The following is a 21,283-nucleotide window of genomic DNA, read 5'->3' on the forward strand; positions in this document are numbered from 1 at the left end:
GTCGCAATTGCGAGTTATGAAGTCAGAATTGTGAGATTTAAACTCACAATTGCGAGTTATCAAGTCAGAATTGTGAGTTATAAAGTCGCAATTGCGAGTTATAAAGTCATAATTGTGAGATTTAAACTCATAATTGCGAATTATCAAGTCAGAATTGTGAGTTATAAATTCGCAATTACGAGTTATAAAGTCAGAATTGCGAGATATAAACAATTCTGAGAAATTCTCAGAATTGCGAGTTTATATCTTGCAAAATGTCAGAATTGCGAGATGTAAACTCGCAGTTGTGAGAAAAAAAAGTCAGAACTGTGAGATTAAAAGTCGCAATTATCCTTTTTATTCCGTGGCGGAAACAAGCTTCCGTACTTGTCCAATAAGGGAGAGTTACATACATTTTGGAAACCTCTACAATGCCTTGCTGCCCTTTGTGAACTGTCTAATTTTCTGTTGCTTAAAGGGATAGTTCACCCAAAAATACACTCAAAAACAGTTTTTCTTCACAAGGCACAAGAGGTAATACCTAGCAAAATGTAAGTCATGCTCTTTTGCATAAGGTGGCTGTTTGCTGCACTGTGAGCAAAAGTGTTCAAAAATCGATCCCTTATGAGTACACTGGGGCAGTACTGGTAAAGGACAGTACCCTTAAAGGAACTCCTAAAAGGTGCATGTTAGTACCTTAGAGTAGTAATATGTACCTTTAAGGTATTTTTTATGACATTCTAGGTATAAATAAGGTTTAAAGATGTCCCTTTGAGGGTACTGCTCCAGTGACAAGCTGTTGCACTGTATTTTTTTCAACATTTTTAAGTGTATGTCAAGCTCCAGAAAAGTACCATAACAACTTCAATTTCAATTTGTTCCTCACAAAGTTATACTATGTCTTCAGAAGACTTGAAATATATGAGCTGCTTTTAAGATACTATTTTGTCCTTTTTGGAGCTTGACAGCTGCAGTCATCTATACCCTTTTAATAAGGAACAGCCTTATAATACTTGTTTTGTACCATGTACCATGTTTGAGCAACATTAAGGGGAGTGGATGATGACAGAGTTTTCATTTTCGGGGTGAATCTTTCAAAAACAAACATTTTGGATCAAAGTGTTGATATGATCAAAGGGGTTCCTCACTCAGCTCTGTTTAAAAAACCTGATCAGTTCTCTGTAGCATTTCCCTGTGTTAGCCAAGGCCTTCATAGTCATATATTAAATACTTATACTAATGAAATAATTTACCAAAGTGACTAAATTCTACTTTAAATGGCTGATTATAAAATGCAAATAAGCAGTCTATCACCTTTTAATCAGTACTACATCCACAGCAGTGAATGTGTGGTAGTATTTACCTCACACGTTTTCATGACTAGTTTCATTCATGCAGAGCTGTTATTTTCTTAATAAAGGAGCCTTGAATGGGATGGACCAGAGATTCTGGCAGGCTGATGGGGATTGGGCTGTCATGTGTGTGCCCTCTCTGAGCTCCATTGTGCTGAATGAGCACTCCATCAGGAACAGTTCATCCCCATAGCTCACCATGATTACTAAAGTGCTTCTGTGTTATGTAACATAAACACTAATCATAATCAAGCCTCTTTTCCCTCCTCCCACCATAGTGAGAGTGTTCCTCTTTCACACACCTTTCTCTCTCTGCCTATCTGTCTATCTCTGTCTTTATAGTTGATAGTCTAGTTTGCTCTCTCAAGGGAGTAGTTACAGTGAAAAAGCTTCACCTAAAAATGAACATTCTGTCATTATTTACTCAACCTCATGTCTTTCTAAACCCATATTCTGTTTTCTATGTACTGCTTTTATAGTATATGTATTTTTGGTCTTTTTTTGAGGGGGGATTAACTGTTATATTGATCTATTTATTTATTATAAATGCCCTCCACTTTTTACCTCATCTTATCACTCATTTTCAGAACTACGATCTATTTGTCTTAAATTAGTATAGACATAGGCTGTCTGAATCTGACATTTGAGAAAGGTGGTTCAATAATAAGCCTTCATGGTGAGTCACGTTGTATCAGACACTGTGCACAGCTTCCGCCTCTGCCATGCTTGCTACATGTGAGCAGTGCAGTCTATAAGGAATAGGTGTGAAAAAAAGGGTCAACTTGCTACCTTCTATATTTGCTGTTTATGAAGGCTTGAAGTGTTTTGTATAGCTAGAATAAGTGAAACTTAGTCCAGTAAAAGGGATTTATGTTGTGATTTTGGTCATTTGATAATATTTCAATAGACATTACAAAAAGTGTCTTTAGAAGTTTTTGTTTTTTTAATCATTATATGTAAATCTATCATTAGTATAAATAAATTTTGCAATCAAGATCCAAGGGAGAATTAAGGGCTCTTCACTCATTCTCACTTTCCCTCTGTGAGATTTTTTAATCGTTGGTCTGTATAAACATGCAGACGGATAATTTGCTAACGTTTCTGCCAGATCAAATTAAAAACAGTTCAGTTATTAAAAACCCAGCATGAAGTTGGTGCTCTGGGAAAATCCCTTCTTAACAAATGTATGTATGTCTCGGTAAGCATGTTTATTTATTTATTTATTTTTTTAAATATTATTTGTAATTATTATAGTTTAATATTTAAATATAGATTTTATTCTTACTTTTCTGTTGTTAAGATTATTTTTAGTAATTAATCACAATTAAGTTTTATTTACCAATAATATTCTACCCTAGACACAGATGTATCACCCATGAATAATTTATTTTGTAGGCAAATATGCCCGATAGTAGGGGGACTTATAATCTTAACATGGCCGCCCCCACAAGGTGGACCACTTTTATGTAAAATAAAACTGCTTTATTTACATACATCTTTTTTTTTTTTTTTTTTTTTTTAATCTAAACACATTTGTCAGCAGTACTATTCATTTTTGGGTGTAAAAGGTTACATTTTTTCCACTAATGCACCTACACAATCTCCCATTCAAATCAAAGCCCACTTAATCACGGAGTTAATAAGGTGAGCAAGTTTATGAGCCCTTGGCTCGCCCACCTCTCTTCTGACATTTTGAAATACACAAGGCTTTGCGAATAACGACGTACTGGTGATAGGCGTTATTTATTGGGGTCCCATCGTTCGTTGACAGATGGAAACTTAAAGAGAGGGCAGTAAACAGATAGTGCCGAAGGCGGTGCCGTTGCATACTCAAAGCTCGTGTCAAAGCGAGGAAATAGTGAACGGAGGCATTCGCGCGGCGACTAAACACTAAAAAACTCATGTCGTCGAGCCGCTTGTGTTATTAGAGGCTGATTTGTGCAGCTGCACATTCGGACATTGTGTCATAACTGTCCTGGATTACCACTTTAGGAGCGCCATGACTTGGCAAACAAATGCACTGTGCTAGGATGGAAGGAATATGGGTTCAGTGATAGGTAAGCGCACGTAAACACATCTATATAGAGTGCGGTCAGGCTGGAAAACCTGAACAGGTGGCATATCTCGGGACATACACGTCAAGTGGAGCAGACGGACAGCTTGCCTCTTTCCGTTAATCTCCTGCTGACGAAAGCTTTTCAACCTCTCTCCTCCTCATCGGGAAACACTTCATTTCGCGAAGTTCTTGAAGCTATTTTCCAGTGCTGACAGGAGGGGTTCGGGTGTCTTACAGGATTCTTGAGATGCACATGCAAGTTTCCTGCTGGATTTAATAGCGAGTGCGTTCTTTCTTTCTCACGCCTTATGCCTTATGACTTGGATGTGTTGAATATCCACGTGTCAAAAAGCGACATGTTTCCTGAAATTAATAACAAGGTAATGTATGAAGATTGGCGATTTATGTCTTCCTTTGCATGCACTTATGATTACTCTTGTTAAAAACTTTAGAATATTTTTAAAGCATATTTATCTAATTCTATTGGCTGCACTGAATTTTACCATTATTATTATTATTATTAAGGTTTTAAACATTATTTTATATATGAAATCATTTACGCATGTGCATGTTTTATTATACTTAAAACGTCTAATGTAATGGTTTTCTTAGTTCATTAGTTCAATATTTTGCCCTTACTTAAAAATATTATTCAAAATGTAGCATACCATAAGCAGTTTATATAATATCATACTGACCAAAACAATTTAAAAAATATATATATATATAATACCATACAGTTGAACTGGTAACTGGGTGTCAGCCTCCACTGTTCTTAATAAGAAAATGCAGAAATATTCTGAAAAAGTTCTTACACCGAAACTATCTATTAGGCTACTTATATTTTTCATTAGTTTTTTATAAACTATTTTATTTTGGCAGAAACTATGCTTGCCCATAATTATAATAGATTATAACATTACATGATAGCACCATATACAGTGATTGTTTCTGATAACTTGATATACTAGCTTTCATTGTTATCAAAAGAAAATGTGTGTAGCCTACGTACAGCCTATATGGTAGACCTATATATTTCATAATATATGTGTGCTTATAATATATTGTATAATATAGCTTTTTCAAAGGCAGAAACTGGTTACCATGATTATTATTGTAAGGGACTATAAAGAACTTCCTCACGTTGTTTTATGTGGTTATTTGCTCAGGTTTCATTGCACTTCGCCTTCTAAGAATCGTAACTCAGAGTAACACGAGAGATTTGATTGCGTTCCGCTGTGTATTTTCGGTTTAATAGGTGATAATGTTTAGTGGAAGCCAGGTTGCAGTACATTATGTAAGTCCCAATCCTTTGTCCATCCTATCACTCCAGTGAGATTTCTCCCACTGCTGTGTATAATGAAAAGAATTGCATTTTGACAGATGCATTGTCAAAGACTGATGTTAAAAGCACCCCTTGAACCCTATAACTGCGCATGAGTATATTTGGCCTGAACATGTGATGGTTTGGTTGCTTAAAAAACCTCAAGCCAGTGCCTAAGTATGAACCATCCTTTAAGGTGGTTGTCAGCAAATGATTCAGTACTGAGCTCCAAATTACTTTGAAAGGCATTCATAGTCCTAACCATTAAGAATGGCATATGATGTATTTTTGATCCTTTCTGGGCGTGGTTTGGGTTTTGCCTATTACTTAATTGAGGTGACTCCAAATCCTCCTGTATGTGATACCAAAATGTGTAAAAAACATTGGTGTATGAATTTGTTAAAATAGCACACTGGATATAATATTTGGGTAAATTCTAGAGTGAAAGCCAACGGTTTAGCACAGAGTTGTCTCAATAGGGCCTATATTAGAGATTCGCTGATATAAAAATGTATTATTTTCGCAGTATGACCGATATTAAATAATACATTTTGTTTAAATAAATTCTAAATAAAAAAACTAAAATTAATTGTTGTAAATGCTGAAGTGAGTTTAGGCATCACAACATTATAATGCAAGTATGAAAAATGGATATTCATTTTAAATTATTAGTGTTTTTAAAGATTAACTGAGTGTCCGACGATGGCTAAAGTAATCTAAATATAAAAATAGGGAAAATTATACAGTATCAACCAATACAGATTAATTTAAAAATCTCAATATCAGCTGATAACCTATATGTTACCAATATATTGTGCATCCCAATATAGATCAGAAAAATGTCAAATCCTCACTTAAGTTAAAGGAATAATTGCGATTTTTTTTTTTTTTTTTTTTTTCAAGCATTTTATTGCTGAATGAAGCTGACTGATTAGTTAGCTTAAAGTCGGCATGAAACAGAAGCTTTTCTTCCCTATTGTGATTTATATCCGAGTGAAACGGCTTCTCGAATATGAAAAAAATGTAGGGCGGGACTTGTTGTCCAGTGGGAATTGATTGGATCATTGGCATTTGCAATGAAAGTGACAAGTTGTCCCATCCTCACGCCGAAAAACATGTCTTAAACATGAATTAAAAAAGATATATATGTTAATTATGTGCATGTTTAAATCATTTATAATAAATACTGCAATATTCCATAAAAAAGAGAGATTTGTCAATTTTGATTTCATGTTGACTTTAAGGAAAGTATCTCTCAATCTTGCACTGCACACTGACCCACATTGTAACACAAAGCCCTTAGTCCTGATCATAGAAACTCAAAGGTGTTAATATTTGAATGAGTCTTTTAAAGCCCCGGGCTCACATTGCACAGCTGACCGCCCGCAGTCTAAGTGTAACAAATTTTTACTGCCTGTTTTCTAAATGCATCTCTTTGTTGCTGCCACGTTGAAGTCCATGTACTCTCTGATCCCTCTATAAGCCCGTATATACTTCAATGCACTGTGAATGAATACAGTTAAGACCCAACACATCCACATAGCTAAACCCCCCGATGGGAAGATACGCTCGGCCAAAAACAGCCATATGTTTTAGACTCTGCAAATAATCAGCCAGTGGATTAAGGCTGTGAGAGCCACATAAGTCTCCAAGGTGTGCATATGGGTCAGATCATTCCATTGTCTGTATGTTTCTTGGCCAATCTGTTTGACTTCTGCTACCGGCACGTGTTTGCCCGCCAATAGCCTCTATTTGTATCTCGCCCCAACCCGAGAGGCTCTAAGTTTAGCTGGAGCTTTTCATCTGTCCTTATGCTGTCTGTCACCACTATTGACGCACGTTCTACCTGATTAAGATGGATGAGGGTCTGTTTCCTCATATGTCCGCAATCATGAATGATTGTAGTCATCGCAGGTCCCCTGATATCCTTGAACGCACAGCATTCGTGCTCAAGGGGAACATTAGTTGGGAGATGATTGCTAGGAGTGTGAAGTACCAGTGAAGGAGTCTGAACATCACGACTGTCCTCTACTATGAGGTCAAACTGCATCATCTGACATGGTGGGCGTCATAGTTATTAACGTGCTTTTGAATTAAAAAACAAGCAACCTTGGTGTATCAAACATGAGTCATCGGCTGTGTTGAATAACACAGAGCGAGCAGAGATGATTCCTGGAGTTATATACGCAGAATCCCACACATTCGGCTGTGGATGTGGGATGCAAGAGTGCCCACTCCTCACGCTCATGACGTCTTTCCTCCGCTCTCTTTCACAGTCAGCCAGACCCGAGGCTTTCCCTCACCCCCACAGGTCTCAGGCCGAGAACACAAAAATAGGACCCAACTGCACCTACTCACAGGTGAGCCTTTATTCATAAGAGAAAAACAGTTACTTAACAGTGGTGATTCATTTGAATTGATTCGCAAAGGGTGTGTGAATCACTCTACTGTAAGAGTGACTCTGTCTGGGAGGAGAACTGTGAGATGGGTGCAGGGTGATTTGAACCATTCGGTCCACCCGTTGAATAGAATTCAACGCCTAGGATTCAAAGCCATTTCATTAGCTGAAAGAACTTTTAATGGGTGAATTCAGTGCCTGATGCACCTCTTGATGGAAATAAATATTGTGATGTTATATCCATCAAGAGGTGCATTCATTTTTGGTCAATATCTTAATTGACAATGCAAGAGGTGAGCACTCTGTAAAGTCTACTCCAGTACATCCCAAAGACTTTCAATGAATTTAAGGTCTCAGAGGTGCCAATTCATGTTTGAAAATGATTCTTCAAACTCTCTGAACCATTCTTTCACAGTTTGAGCCTGATGAATCTTGAAATTGTCATCCTGGAATATGGCCATGATGTGTCTTCCTACATGGTTGCTTAAGAAATGAAAAGCTACACTCTCCGCCAATTAGGGATAGAAGAACTGTTGCAAAACATATAACAAAACATAATAATCATAATAATAAACCAGTCATATCTTAAGCATTTGCCTATTTAAATCCAAACGACGACTTTTTTTTTGGCCGGGCAATGTATCTTAAAGGTGTAATTTCTGCGTCAATTTAACATTAAATATTTAACTTAGTAATAAACAGCAGTACTTACAAAAAATGTTGCGCAAAGACTTCTGGGAACAGTTAATTTACGCAGAGACTCAAATGAATCAGCATATTGGTCTTTGAATTAATTTATTGAAACTAAATCTGATTCGCTAAATTAATTGCACTTCCCAACACTTAACTTTTTTTGGTTTAAATATACAAACTTTTAATCAGCTGATGCTTTAGTGTGAATAGGCACTTCCATTGTGTGTCCGCTATCTATAGATGACAATGCGTGATCCCTCCAGCACCTATGGAAAGTGCTTGTGTTAAATCTTTAATGTTGAATGTGAGATGTCCCCCTAACAGTTGTCATTAACTAAAAGCAATCTCTTCACTGGTGATACCATCCGCTTATAATAAAGTGCTTGGCATAGTGCCTTCTAATGTCAAAATCACTAGACTCGATTGGGGTTTTAACGCACAGCTGCGGTACCTGAACGGTGGACGCTGTTTACGCACAACCTACTGTATTCTTGTAGGCCTCTTCAGGTGTCCCTATACGCTATATTTAGCTTCTGTTTCTATGCGTCATGATCAAGTTGGCAGATGCCGCAGTATCTGCAGAACATATGAGATTGAATATCGCATCTATCTATAGACGCACTTGCTCTTTTTTCAGCCCAGAAGTTTGTCGAGCACTAGCTTTGAACCGTGAGATGGGGGAAAACCTGCAAGCTACGAACAAGCCCCTCCCTTGTGCACTGCCCTACATTTTTTTCATAGCAAGGGAACCTTTCATTTTATTCCTTCCAAGAGAAGATATTCACTAGGCACCGTGTTAGAAAAAATCTGTATCATTCACTGTTACTACGCCCCAAATGTTAGATTGATTTAGAGTACATGTTCATTGCTCTGATGGGTTGCGAAAGACTGCCCTACCGCCGCTTTTGTCCCCACCTCGGTCTCAACCGCCACTGAAATTCCATCCTCTTTGCAGGGGGTCTGGTTCACTGGGGCCGTTGGCCACTCAGCTTGTGTGAAGCTCACATATCTTTCCCCCCGTTTGGCCCTTGTTACTGATTTGTAGAGTTTTTCATGTTGAACGGTACTCAAAGTATTATGTCTTTTGTTTTCTAGAAGTGTGGGACGGGAGTTGGTACTTTACCCCAGCTAGAGGCTCCAGTCAAGCAAGTTTTGGTGACCAATGGCAAACTTCTGCATTCGAATGGAACCTTACCAAGTATCGTCAAACAGTTGGTGCAAAGCACTCAAGGGAATCAGGTACCCCACACTCTTAAGTTTAGCCAAAAATGTAAATCCGGTCACTGTTTACTCACCCTCATGTCTATCCAATCCCAAATGACTTTCTTTCTTCTGTGGAACACAAAATGAGACTTTTTTTATGCAGCTTTTTTCCATATATCAACAGCAATAATGTCTGTCAATTTCCAAAAAGCACAAATAGCCCATCAAACATAACATAAAATACACTATAAACCCTAATGCTCAAAATAATTAATTGATTTGAGTAGGGTAAACATAAATTAAACAAATTAGTTCAATCAAATTAACTTTTATAAATATTTTGAACTTTCTTTTTCATTTGAGTTCACAAAACTGACACATTTTAAGTAATCTGAATTGTGTTTAATTGTTTTGAGTTCTATGAACTTGTTTCTTTTAGTTTAGACAAACTTAAATTTACCTGAAACGGCTATTTCCCAGCATGCTTTGCCATGACACTTGAAAGGGAGAGTAAATGCTAAAATTAAATGTTAGATAATGTTTTTTGTGCAAGGTTAAAGGGTTAGTTCACCCAAAAATGAAAATAATGTAATTTATTACTCACTCTCATGTCGTTCCACACCCGTAAGACCTTCATTCATCTTCGGAACACAAATTAAGATATTTTTTGTTGAAATCTGAAGGCTCAGTGAGGCCTGCATAGCCAGCAATGACATTTCCTCTCTCAAGATCCATTAATGTACTAAAAACATATTTAAATCAGTTCATGTCAGTACAGTGGTACAATATGGCGTGTCGAATCATGATTCGGATCGCGTGTCAAACTGCCAAACTGTTGAAATCACGTGACTTTGGCGCTCCGAACCGCTGATTTGACACGGTGATTCGACACGCTCCTAAGCTTAATGAAGCTGTGTTTTGAAATCGGCCATCACTATATAAGTCATTATTTTGTTTTTTTGGCGCACCAAAAATATTCTTGTCGCTTTATAATATTAATATTGAACCACTGTACTCACATGAACTGATAGTAGAAGCATGAGCTTAGTTTGAGAACAAATATACATTAAATGTTCTATATTTCTGTACTCTTCAGCAATTGCTTTGCTATGCTAATGCTATCAAAGTATTGTGCCACCAATTAGCAAGTTAGCATTTACTGAAATAGCTAGTTAAAGCAGCCAAGTTTCCACTACTAAAAATATTTAAGTTGAGATTATTTTTTAAGATAATGTAACTGATTACCTCAAATTTTTGGAGTTTTGCAAACTTATTCAGGGTTACAGTGTTGTCCAGAAGACTAGAATAGTGTCAGAAATTTCAGTCTGTTCCTCAGAAGACTTGAAATGCAGTATACAAGTCATATGGACCACTTTTGTAGTGTTTTTGGGGAGGGGGATGGGGAGGGGTGGTGGAAAATAAAACAACCGTATATGGGTTTGGAATGAAATGAGGGTGGGTACATAAAATAATTTTTTGAGTGAACAATTCATATAATGTTCACAATGGCCGCATTAAAACATTTTTCACTCTGACTTCCATTTCTTGTAACTCAGGAGGAGAGGCCGAGGCCGCAGTTTCCCAATCGCTTTGGTTCGTCGGTGGAAAACCTCTCTGAATCCTTAACCAGGAGCATCATCAATAAGTTTGAGAAGATCAGGACATACGAAGGACAGAGGCTGCCTATGTCTCCAACAAGTATGAAGTGCTCTGGATTTTTGCTCTTCAAGCTGAATCAGAAATAATAATAACTAAAAATAGCATTCCCTTGTTAACTGGATTATATATGCTCACTATTTATGTTTCTTCCTTCATCTGCAAAACAGCGGCACTGAAGCACTTCCAGAACCAGCTAACAGAATATGAGAGGGAGGAGATCATGGACTACTCTGAGATCTGGTATCTGGGCTTGGACACTAAGAAGATTGAGGGCTCCCAGGGATCCCCACAGAATTCAGGCTATGACGATGAGCATGGCAGCTACATAAAGGTTAGATATGGCATATCATATATCTTTCTGTGATTACATTACTTTTGCCTGGTAGTGTTATTTTAGTATCACTGAGATTCTGTTATAGTTTTTATTAGCTTCTATTCACTGTTCTGGGTGTGTGTTCACGGTGTGTGTTTGTTCAATACTCACTGCTGTGTGTGTACACTTGGATGGGTGAAATGCAGTATGGGACACCATACTTGGCTACACGTCACTTTACTTTTCATGTTTTCTGTTTTAATTGTAAAGTTTTAGTAATTTTTTTGGTTGTTTTGCCATTTTTTATTAGTTTTTGTTGTTTTTAAATATGCCTATATAGTTTTTATTATATATTAATTTAATGCAAGTTAAACTAAATGAAAATGATTCCTACTAAATAAGTACGGCAACTAAATAAGTTAAAAAATTGTAAATGTTTTATTTAATTTCAGTTAACAGTTATCTTATTTCAAGTAACAATTTTTTTTTATGATTTTAGTTTTAGTTAATTTTATAGTATATATAAAATTTGTTAATTTATTTATTCATGTGTATATATGAATAAACAAAAAATATATTCACACATTTACAGAAACAGCTTGGCAAACAGTTTACTGGGTGACATACTGACCTCATTTTCAACTTCTCGATAAATGATGAAATTGCATTACAGCACGAGGCTGGCTAATTCAGCTTCAGGCTGCCAGACCCTAATGTCCGCTGTCCCACCCCATCTTCCTTGAATGCGCCTTTTCAGAAAGACGTTCCTCAGGATTACTGGACATTAGACTGAATGCCTTCGGGCTTGATGGTTTAAAGAGCCATACAGCTGAAATTTGCAGTCAAAACATGTAAACAGTGTCACATGTCTGACAGTCCAAATATGTGCCTGAATGTTAGTTAGGAAATAAACAAATGAGGAGCATTTATGAATCTCAATATTACCATTGCAGTGTCTCTCTGAGTAACAGGAAGTCTGCCACTGCAAAGGCGATGGAAATAATTATGCTGACCTGTTCGTCAGCTGACTCTGTCCTCTAAATACTCTGTGCAGGTCCTGCATGACCATATAGGTTATCGCTATGAAGTCCTGGAGGTTATTGGGAAAGGATCGTTTGGCCAAGTCTTGAAATGTTTGGATCACAAGACAAATGAGATGGTGGCCATCAAGATCATTCGAAATAAGAAGAGGTAAAACGAACCTCCAGTCCATGTGTTCATCTTTAGTACAATCGGGGTACGCGACCCCTAGAGGTCCGTGGTGGTACTGCAAGGGGTCTGTCAATTATTGTTTTTTTAAAATAATTATATGATAAGAAATATTAAAAGAATACTAATAAAAAATACACTACTTTAATTTAAATAAATGAAAGTTAAAAGTACAAGTCAAACTTAGGCTAAAGTTTAGCTAAATGTTTCACTGTCCCCATTAAAATGAAAAACAGCAATGAAAATGTACAGACTGAAGCCCTTTTCACATTTATCTCTTCATAAGGCCATTGAAAGGTCTTTAATCAGCTCTCAATCTGGTGGACCTGATACAATGAAGGGTGTTAAAAGGTGTCTGTTGTGTATCACATTACGTGTCTGGGCTGATCTCATGCCCTTCCACTGCCGTCGCACCTACTTTGACTGATGCTTTAACTTAAAACCCTCTCAAAATGCAAAGCTCAGAGCTGAGAAGCTGCTCTGATTCTTTCAGTTCAGCTAAAGAAGAGAAGGATTTGCTTTCAATAGTTGTATTTGTAATTATATTATACATTTATAAATATTACATATATTTATTTTATCAGTTTTTGCTTTCCCAGGGAATCGAACCCATGACCTTGCCGTTGCTAGCGCCATGCTCTACTGATTGAACTACAGGAAGGTTTATTATTATTATAATTATTGCAATATATTAGTACAATTATAAAAAATATATATTTATAATAATAATAATATACATTATTTGCCTACAAAACAAGCTGGAAAGTCCATACATTTTAGCCTGGTCGAAGACTAAAATAACATAAAACTGTAGAAATTAAGTTCATAATATAATTTGAAAAATTAACATGCTGTATCACTGTAGGAAAAATAGTAAAAATTAGCTGCATATTGATAAAGTTTGATAAGTTATTTTTCTTTTGACCTTCAGGTTCCATCACCAGGCTCTTGTAGAGCTAAAGATACTGGATGCCGTGCGGAGAAGAGACAGAGATAATTGCCACAACGTCATTCACATGAAGGAGTACTTCTACTTCCGCAACCACCTGTGCATCTCCTTCGAGTTGCTGGGGTGGGTGGAAAATACTGGAATCATTTAGATGGACACATAAGCAGTTTCAGTTTATACTGTTAAGCCTGTATAGTAACTCACGTTAAACATGGGAGTCACCGACTGAACTTAAATAGAATACTTCCCTGTAACTACAGCTTATTATAGACGCCTATTTAAAGTAATTATGAACCAATTTTACTTTTATATTTATAAGTGAAACAGGATATTCAATAATATATATATATATCATTTTAATTAATTTTTAAATTAATTTGAAAAATAATTAATTTTATTATTCATTAGTTTATTAATTTTAATTATAAATTATAAATGTGTGTGTATGTGTATATATATATATATAATTTCAATTCATTTTTAAATAAATTTTTATTTATTTGAAAAATAATTAATTTTATTATTTATTTATTCATTTAAATTATATTCAATTTTATATATATATATATATATATAATTTTAATTCATTTTTAAATTATTTTTAATTTATTTTAAAAATAATTAATTTCATTATTTATTTATTAATTTATTTATTAATTTTAATTATAATCAATTTTATATATAATTGAATATAATTCAAATTAATAAATACATACATATATATATATATATATATATAATTTTAATTTATTTTAAAAATAATACATTTTATTAATCTATTTATTAATTTTAATAAATTTTAATTATTTATTTAATAGTCCATTTTGATTTCATGTTGACTTTAAGTTTTCCAGCAGATAATCAAGGTAAAAAACAGGTTTTTGTTGCAAGAAAAAACAACCAGTGCAGATCATCATATTATTTATGATTCATTAGTTAGCTGTCACATTAGTTCCGATTTATCACCCGGGGTGGTGGTTTGTTCCAACGGTGGCCATATTGAGGTGTGAAGTGAGAGTTTCCCACTCAAGACCTTTTGGGCTGTGGGTAAAGTGATCAATTAAGTCGCTTTGCAGAAAAAGCAGCTTCATCTCTGGCAGCCTGACCTTTAGAGGACATCAGATGCGTCGTCCCTGTCTTTGGTTACCGTCACAGAATCCTTTAGTTAATGCCTTGATTAGGCCCCTATCTCTTTCCTTGCCCACTCATGGTGTGAAGTCTCCGATTACATTAGGCTGTTCACAGCTGCTGTTTTAGGCCTCCTTACTGCCAAAGATAATGACTTTCATGCGTTCCCTCTCAAAGGGCTCTTTAGCATAATGCTTAGCGGTTAACACAGACTAATAGTGAGATTTTGTTTTTATGGTCGTGCTTAAAGAGAGGAGGTTGTTGAGTGACAATGAATGTGTTTGTGGAAAGTTCAGCACGAGGTAGTGCCAAAATTATTGTGCTGCCCTCTAGTGGCATTTATATTCGTGGCATACTGCTTTTTATACCTACTGCCCATACTCAAATCCTAGTAGTTCACAAGGTATTAGCCATGAACATCACCCTGTAACATCATCACAGATATGTTAATTGTTCATCTTGTCTCCATACAGAGCGAACCTCTATGAGCTTATTAAGAAGAATAACTTCCAGGGCTTCAGCCTGGGGTTGATTCGGCGTTTTGCTCACTCACTGCTCAAGTGCCTCCAGATGCTGCACAAAGAGAAGATCATCCACTGTGACCTTAAACCGGTAAACCTCACCACTGGAGTTTGACAAAATGTGAATCACCCCAAATTAAAAGCAAAAAAATTTTTTTTAGTAGGACAGACCACTACAACATTACTATAATGACAGTTCAGCAGATTTCACTGCTAAAATAATTAAAATGTGATGCAAAAAATTTACAAAAGATTTCTATTTTAAATACATGCTAATATTAAATAAATATTATAGAAAATAGAAATAGAAAACAGTTATTTTAAATTGTAATAATATGTCACAATTTTACTGTTTTTACTATATCTTTATTAAATAAAGACAGAGACTTATTTCAAAATTATTAAAAAATCTCACTGACCCCAAAGGGTTTTAATCAGTAGTGTATATTAAACTATATACTATTATGTAATAAAGAAATTAATTTTATTTTTATTATTATTAAAAAGATTGTGTTAAAATTAGTATATCAAATACTACTATAATGTAAAAATAATTCAAAATAATAATATTGAGAATTATTTAAACATCATATTGGTGTACTGATTCCCTGTATACATATATATATAGGGATTGTAATTATTAATTAATTAACGTCAGAAAATTACTTGTTACTTTGCAGCTTGGACATTCAGCTAGATAACTCCTTTAGCTGTTTTCAGTTTCAATTCACAGATATACAAATGTGTTCACCAGTGAAATGACCATCATGACAAAGCATTGTTATTTTCCTCTTAATAGGAGAACATACTCCTGTCCCAGAGGGGACAAGGAAACATCAAGGTGGTCGACTTTGGATCAAGCTGCTATGAGCAACAAAGAGGTGATTACCAAACCCTTGTGTAATGAACACATCATCAGATTTATCCTGATTATGTTATTTACTCTGCATTAAGCAATATATAGTGTAGCAAAATCTGCAATTGTTTGATTAGACCCCCTTTGACAGAATTTGGGAAGCGTTAAATGCTCCCTTTTAAAATATAATAATAATAAAGGCTATTTATTTTGCTGTCCTAACTATGCACGATTATAGCTACATTTTATCACTTGCATTTAGCATTGTTTTCCCTCCATTAAAACAGACCCATGACCCATCAATTGAGAAACAATGATTTAATGCTGCTTGATGCATTAAGCTAATTCATACTGTTGAATTGACGTTGTTATAATAGACCACTTGTATTCCCATCTACAGTGTACACTTACATTCAGAGCCGCTTCTACCGCTCACCAGAGGTGATTCTGGGCCACCCGTACAGCATGGCAATAGACATGTGGAGTCTGGGCTGCATTTTGGCAGAGCTGTACACTGGCTATCCCCTCTTTCCAGGAGAGAGTGAAGTGGAGCAGATCGCCTGTATCATGGAGGTAAGAGACTGTATTAGTACTTAAAGAAGTAGTAAGACTTTCTTTCTTCTGTGAAACACACGCTTGTCTTTCTTTTCCATGAACTTACAATTAATGGGGAATGGAGCTTTAAAGCTTCAAAAATGGACACAAAACAGGATAAAAACTTCATTCATAGTTCATTGTTATTGAATGAAAAAAAAGCATAAGTCTTCAAATTTTCTCCTTTGTGTTCTGTGGATGAAAAGAAAGTCCTTTAAATAGCTTCATGTTCTTTAACGATTCTTCTAAAGTTATTTGAAATGCATCGGTTGCATTTTTGATTTTGTAGATCATGGGACTTCCTCCAAATGACTTTGTTCAGCCTGCATCAAGACGAAGGTTATTTTTTGGTAAGATGACTAAATACATGAATACATGTAACATTTTATAATAAGGTTCGTAATCTAGTCATTCTAAAGCATTTATTAATCTTAGTTCATGTTAATTTCAGTATTGACTAATACATTATTAAAATCAAAAGTTGTGTCTGTCAATATTATTTAATGGACCTGAGCTATGTTAGCAAAGATTAATAAATACTGTAACAAATTAATTGCACATTGTTAATTAATTTTAGTTATGCATTAACTAATGGGACCGTATTGTAAAGTGTAACCGAAATAACATTTCATTTCAAATGCATTTTGTTCATGCTAATAATGAACATTGAGATTTCATTTTGACTGACATCTTACAACTCTCAATCAGATTCCAAAGGAAACCCGAGGAATATCACCAACAGCAAAGGGAAAAAACGTCGACCCAACTCAAAAGATCTTGCCAGTGTGCTGAAGACCAACGATCATCTATTTCTTGACTTCATTCGACGTTGCCTTGTGTATGTAAAGTAATAAAATTACTTTATATTTATTATCACCACAACACACTTAAATAGGCTTTCTCAACCTGTACCGTTGCGTTCTTGTAGGTGGGATCCCACAAAACGGATGACTCCTGATGAAGGGATGCAGCATGAGTGGATCACAGAGGGCCGTCTCAACAGGCTCCATCCTAAACCTCGGCCTATCCGGAAAGACATTGAAAACAATTATGACTTCACTTACCGCAAAGGGACTTTAAACAGAACAGGCAAGCGTCAAAATATGTGCTTGTAGAGTAATGATTGATCATGATGATTGATAATGATATACAGTGATCTCAAAAATTTTTAGACACTTAATCATGCTTCAAAATGTATGAATGTCTTGAATTAATGAATTAATTATTAGTAGGAATATGAAATAAAATGTTATATAATTATAATATCATAATATAATTAAAATATTACAGAGCCCCTAAAGGGTCATGGTGATGGAAAAATATGAGATATTTTTTAAAGGTTTTGGCGAGGGAACGCAAAGTTTCTCGGGGGAGGGCAAGAGTTTTCTGAGGGAACGCAAAGTTTTTGCGAGCGAACGCAAAGTTTCTCTGGGGAATGCAAAAGTTTTTTTGAGGGAACGCAAAGTTTCTATGGGGAAGGCAAAGGTTTTTTTAAAGGGAACGCAAAGGTTTTGCAAGCGAATGCAGGGTTTCTCTAGGGAAGGCAAAAGTTTTTTGAAGGAAAGCAAAAGAATTGCGAGCGAACGCAAAGTTTCTCAGGGGAACACAAAAGTTTTTTGAGGGAAAGCAAAGGTTTTGCGAGGGAACGCAAAGTTTATCTGGGCAAGGCAAGAGTTTTTTGAGGGAACGCAAAGTTTCTCTGGGGAAGGCAAAAGCTTTTTTAAGGGAACGAAAAGGTTTTGCGAGCAAACGCAAAGTTTCTCTGGGGAAGGCAAGAGTTTTTTGAGAGAACACAATGGTATAGAGAGGGAACGCAAAGTTTATCTGGGAAAAGCAAGAGTTTTTTGAGGGAACGCAAAGGTTTTGCAAGCGAACGCAAAGTTTCTCGGGGGAAGGCAAAAGTTTTTTGAGGGAACACAAAGGTTTTGCGAAGGAATGCAAAGTTTCTCGGGGGAAAGCAAGAGTTTTTTGAGGGAACGCAAAGGTTTTGCGAAGGAATGCAAAGTTTATCTGGGCAAGGCAAGAGTTTTTTGAGGGAACGCAAAGTTTCTCTGGGGAAGGCAAAAGCTTTTTTAAGGGAACGAAAAGGTTTTGCGAGCAAACGCAAAGTTTCTCTGGGGAAGGCAAGAGTTTTTTGAGAGAACACAATGGTATAGAGAGGGAACGCAAAGTTTATCTGGGGAAAGCAAGAGTTTTTTGAGGGAACGCAAAGGTTTTGCAAGCGAACGCAAAGTTTCTCGGGGGAAGGCAAAAGTTTTTTGAGGGAACGCAAAGGTTTTGCGAAGGAATGCAAAGTTTCTCGGGGGAAGGCAAAAGTTTTTTGAGGGAACACAAAGGTTTTGCGAAGGAATGCAAAGTTTCTCGGGGGAAAGCAAGAGTTTTTTGAGGGAACGCAAAGGTTTTGCAAGCGAACGCAAAGTTTCTCGGGGGAAGGCAAACGTTTTTTGAGGGAACGCAAAGGTTTTGCAAGCGAACGCAAAGTTTCTCGGGGGAAGGCAAAAGTTTTTTGAGGAAACAAAGGTTTTGCGAGCAAATGCAAAGTTTCTCTTTGGAACACAAAAGTTTTTTGAGGGAACACAAAAGTTTTGCGAGGGAACGCAAAGTTTCTCTGAAAAAAAAGCGAGAAACACAAAGGTTTTGCGAGCGAACGCAAAGTTTCTTGGGGGAAGGCAAGAATTTTTTTGAGGAAACACAAAGGTATAGCGAGCGAACACAAAGTTTCTCTGGGGAATGCAAAAGTTTTCTGAGGGAACACAAAACATTTGTGAGTGAACTCAAAAGCATTGACATAATTTTTCCTCCCATCTTCATATTTTTTCCTTCACCATGTCCCTTTAGGGGCTCTGTAAAATATAATTATAATGTGAATTATTTCTTTTATGTCCATTATTATTTATTTATAATTATATGAAATAAAATTATTGGTGTAATATTATAATTAAATATATTTATTAATTATTTAATTTTTATTTTATTATCATTTTTGTTACATTTATTCCATTATGCAAAATATAATTTATATCTTTTCTCTTTCCATAGCCGATAAATCTGGATCTGACGACAAACCTAAGAGGGTCAGCGACACCTCAAGCAAAGGAGGCAAGATGATATCAGAAGAGCGTCTGCGTCCTATAGGAGCATCAGCCGAGGAAGAAAACAACGAAGATTCAGGCAAAAGTGTGAGCAAAGACAGCAAGTCGGACTCAAGTGGAGAGCGGTCCGTTCAGATCATCATCAAATCTGAACAAGGATCAAGCACTGATTCTTCAGAAGGACAGGAGCCTCAGTTTCTCCCCCCTATTGTCTAACACCCCCAAAGTAACGTCTTTATAGCGTATGATTTCTACTTCAGCCGCTTGGTCTGGACTTACCTATTGTGCGGCTTAAAAAAAAGTACAAAAAGTCAAACAAATAATTTATTTTTTTAGCTGTTTCTTGTGGTCTGTAAAGGTGCGGTCACACTAGAGTTTGAGCGTGCAAAATTATTTTGCGATAAATGTTGGCAAGATGATGTGATGCTGTGAGGCTTCTGTTTTTAATAATAAATAAATCACAAATTATAAAATAAAATAGATCCTCACCTTCACTTTCCAGTCTAGAAGAATTAGATTAGTAGTGAAAGAGCGATAGTCTATTCAAATGTTTTGTTGATTTCTAAGTAAAGTGAATAATTTGGTATCATTTTGGTGCTTGTGTTGTATTTTGAAAGGATTTTTGCTATGAGATTGTGTGAAACACTGGCATATTTTGCAGAGCATCATGCTATGTGCATGTTTATTGGGTCTAGTGTGCTTTTTCATTTTTCTTTTAAAAGCATCAAAGCTATTAGCAATGTCAAAAATAGAGCTCAAGCTAACCTTGAGTACCAAAGCTGCTTTATTGTGCAATATTACTGCATGAATTAACAGTGTTTGTATGTTTTGTCGTCATTTGCCAGGGTTTTTTTTTTATTGTTTCTATAAGTTAGTTAGCTGTCAGTGCAATAATTACTGAGCCAAAGAGATTTTTTGTATACATTATTGTTGTAGAGAAACGCATCCTCAGACTAAATCTGATGGAAAGCACACTAGATCATCAAAATGTGCACAATATTTGCGTGATTATATTGATGGTGACTGATGGCAATATTGCTGTTGATGAAGATGGTTATGATTATTATGATTTAGATTCAAGGTCAAGAATGATGTTTGTAAAGTTGCTGTTTAAAGTAAAATTAGTGCATCATTGTATGTTCATACAGAATTAAAATACAACATTTTATGGATTGTAATAGTTTATTTTCCTGTATATAGAATTCTTAATGTAAATACCATCCACCCTATGTGGATGGCACCAAGTCATGTAAACATTAGACAAGGTTTTACTTGTTCTTGTATTGTTTATCTGTTAAAATTGAAAAAGAGATTTTTACTACCACATGCTATCTCTCTCCCTTGTTGTTTCTTGACAATTTTGTTTATGTGATTTTAGAAGAAAGTCTTGGATCAAGGGTGTTAGGTAGTGCCTTTCAGTATTAGAATGAAATAATCTAAGTTGTCTCCTGAAAAATTTCTGTAATATACTGTCATATCTTTGACAATAAAGATGTAATACCATTCTGAATGTGACATTTTTAAATGCAAAACATGGTCTGGTATTTATTTATTCAGTTGAATTTATTTCATATGTGTATCAAAATGTGTATCCAGGGGATATGTACTCATCAAAATAAAGAAATTCTGGTAAATGTAAGATTTCCACACTTTTAAAGATTTACCCCCAGTTTCACAGACAAGGCTTAAGCTAGTCCTAGACTAAAATGCATGTTTGAGCTGTTTTAACTGAAAGAAACTTGCACTGACATATCTTAAAATATGTCATTGTTTTGTCTTAAGATGCACAACAGTAATGTTTTTCTAGTGTATGTTTATAAAAGTTACTTAAATACCCTAATTGAACTAAGGCCTAATCCTGGGTTTAGGCTAAGCCCTGTCTGTGAAACCGGGCCATTATAATTTATTTAAAGCTAGAACTATTTTTTTAAGAATGTAAAAGCATCCTATGGGACTG

At 35.7% G+C, this 21,283-nt stretch overlaps 1 protein-coding gene across 8 annotated transcripts in view; it reads left to right on the top strand.

The window, feature by feature from the left end:
* The window catches only part of dyrk4 (dual-specificity tyrosine-(Y)-phosphorylation regulated kinase 4), a 39,008-nt gene extending 18,179 nt beyond the window's left edge, over positions 1–20,829 (top strand). For 4 of the 8 annotated variants that reach the window (XM_051884876.1, XM_051884879.1, XM_051884878.1 and 1 more), the window contains 13 exons: positions 6,988–7,071; positions 8,898–9,041; positions 10,562–10,703; positions 10,832–10,995; positions 12,032–12,168; positions 13,118–13,258; positions 14,737–14,875; positions 15,584–15,665; positions 16,041–16,213; positions 16,524–16,584; positions 16,943–17,072; positions 17,163–17,323; positions 19,274–20,829. In XM_051884876.1, the coding sequence (XP_051740836.1) occupies positions 6,988–7,071; positions 8,898–9,041; positions 10,562–10,703; positions 10,832–10,995; positions 12,032–12,168; positions 13,118–13,258; positions 14,737–14,875; positions 15,584–15,665; positions 16,041–16,213; positions 16,524–16,584; positions 16,943–17,072; positions 17,163–17,323; positions 19,274–19,542 (1,827 nt within the window). In that variant the 3' untranslated portion in view covers positions 19,543–20,829. Of the gene's footprint in view, positions 1–3,027; positions 3,768–6,987; positions 7,072–8,897; positions 9,042–10,561; positions 10,704–10,831; positions 10,996–12,031; positions 12,169–13,117; positions 13,259–14,736; positions 14,876–15,583; positions 15,666–16,040; positions 16,214–16,523; positions 16,585–16,942; positions 17,073–17,162; positions 17,324–19,273 lie in introns of those variants that run through there. The other 4 variants (XM_051884880.1, XM_051884882.1, XM_051884877.1 and 1 more) reach the window with 3 other exon arrangements.
* The last annotated feature ends 454 nt before the right edge of the window (positions 20,830–21,283 follow it).

The sequence above is a fragment of the Ctenopharyngodon idella genome, chromosome 24 (genome assembly GCF_019924925.1).
Source record: "Ctenopharyngodon idella isolate HZGC_01 chromosome 24, HZGC01, whole genome shotgun sequence".
Lineage (NCBI taxonomy): Eukaryota > Metazoa > Chordata > Actinopteri > Cypriniformes > Xenocyprididae > Ctenopharyngodon > Ctenopharyngodon idella.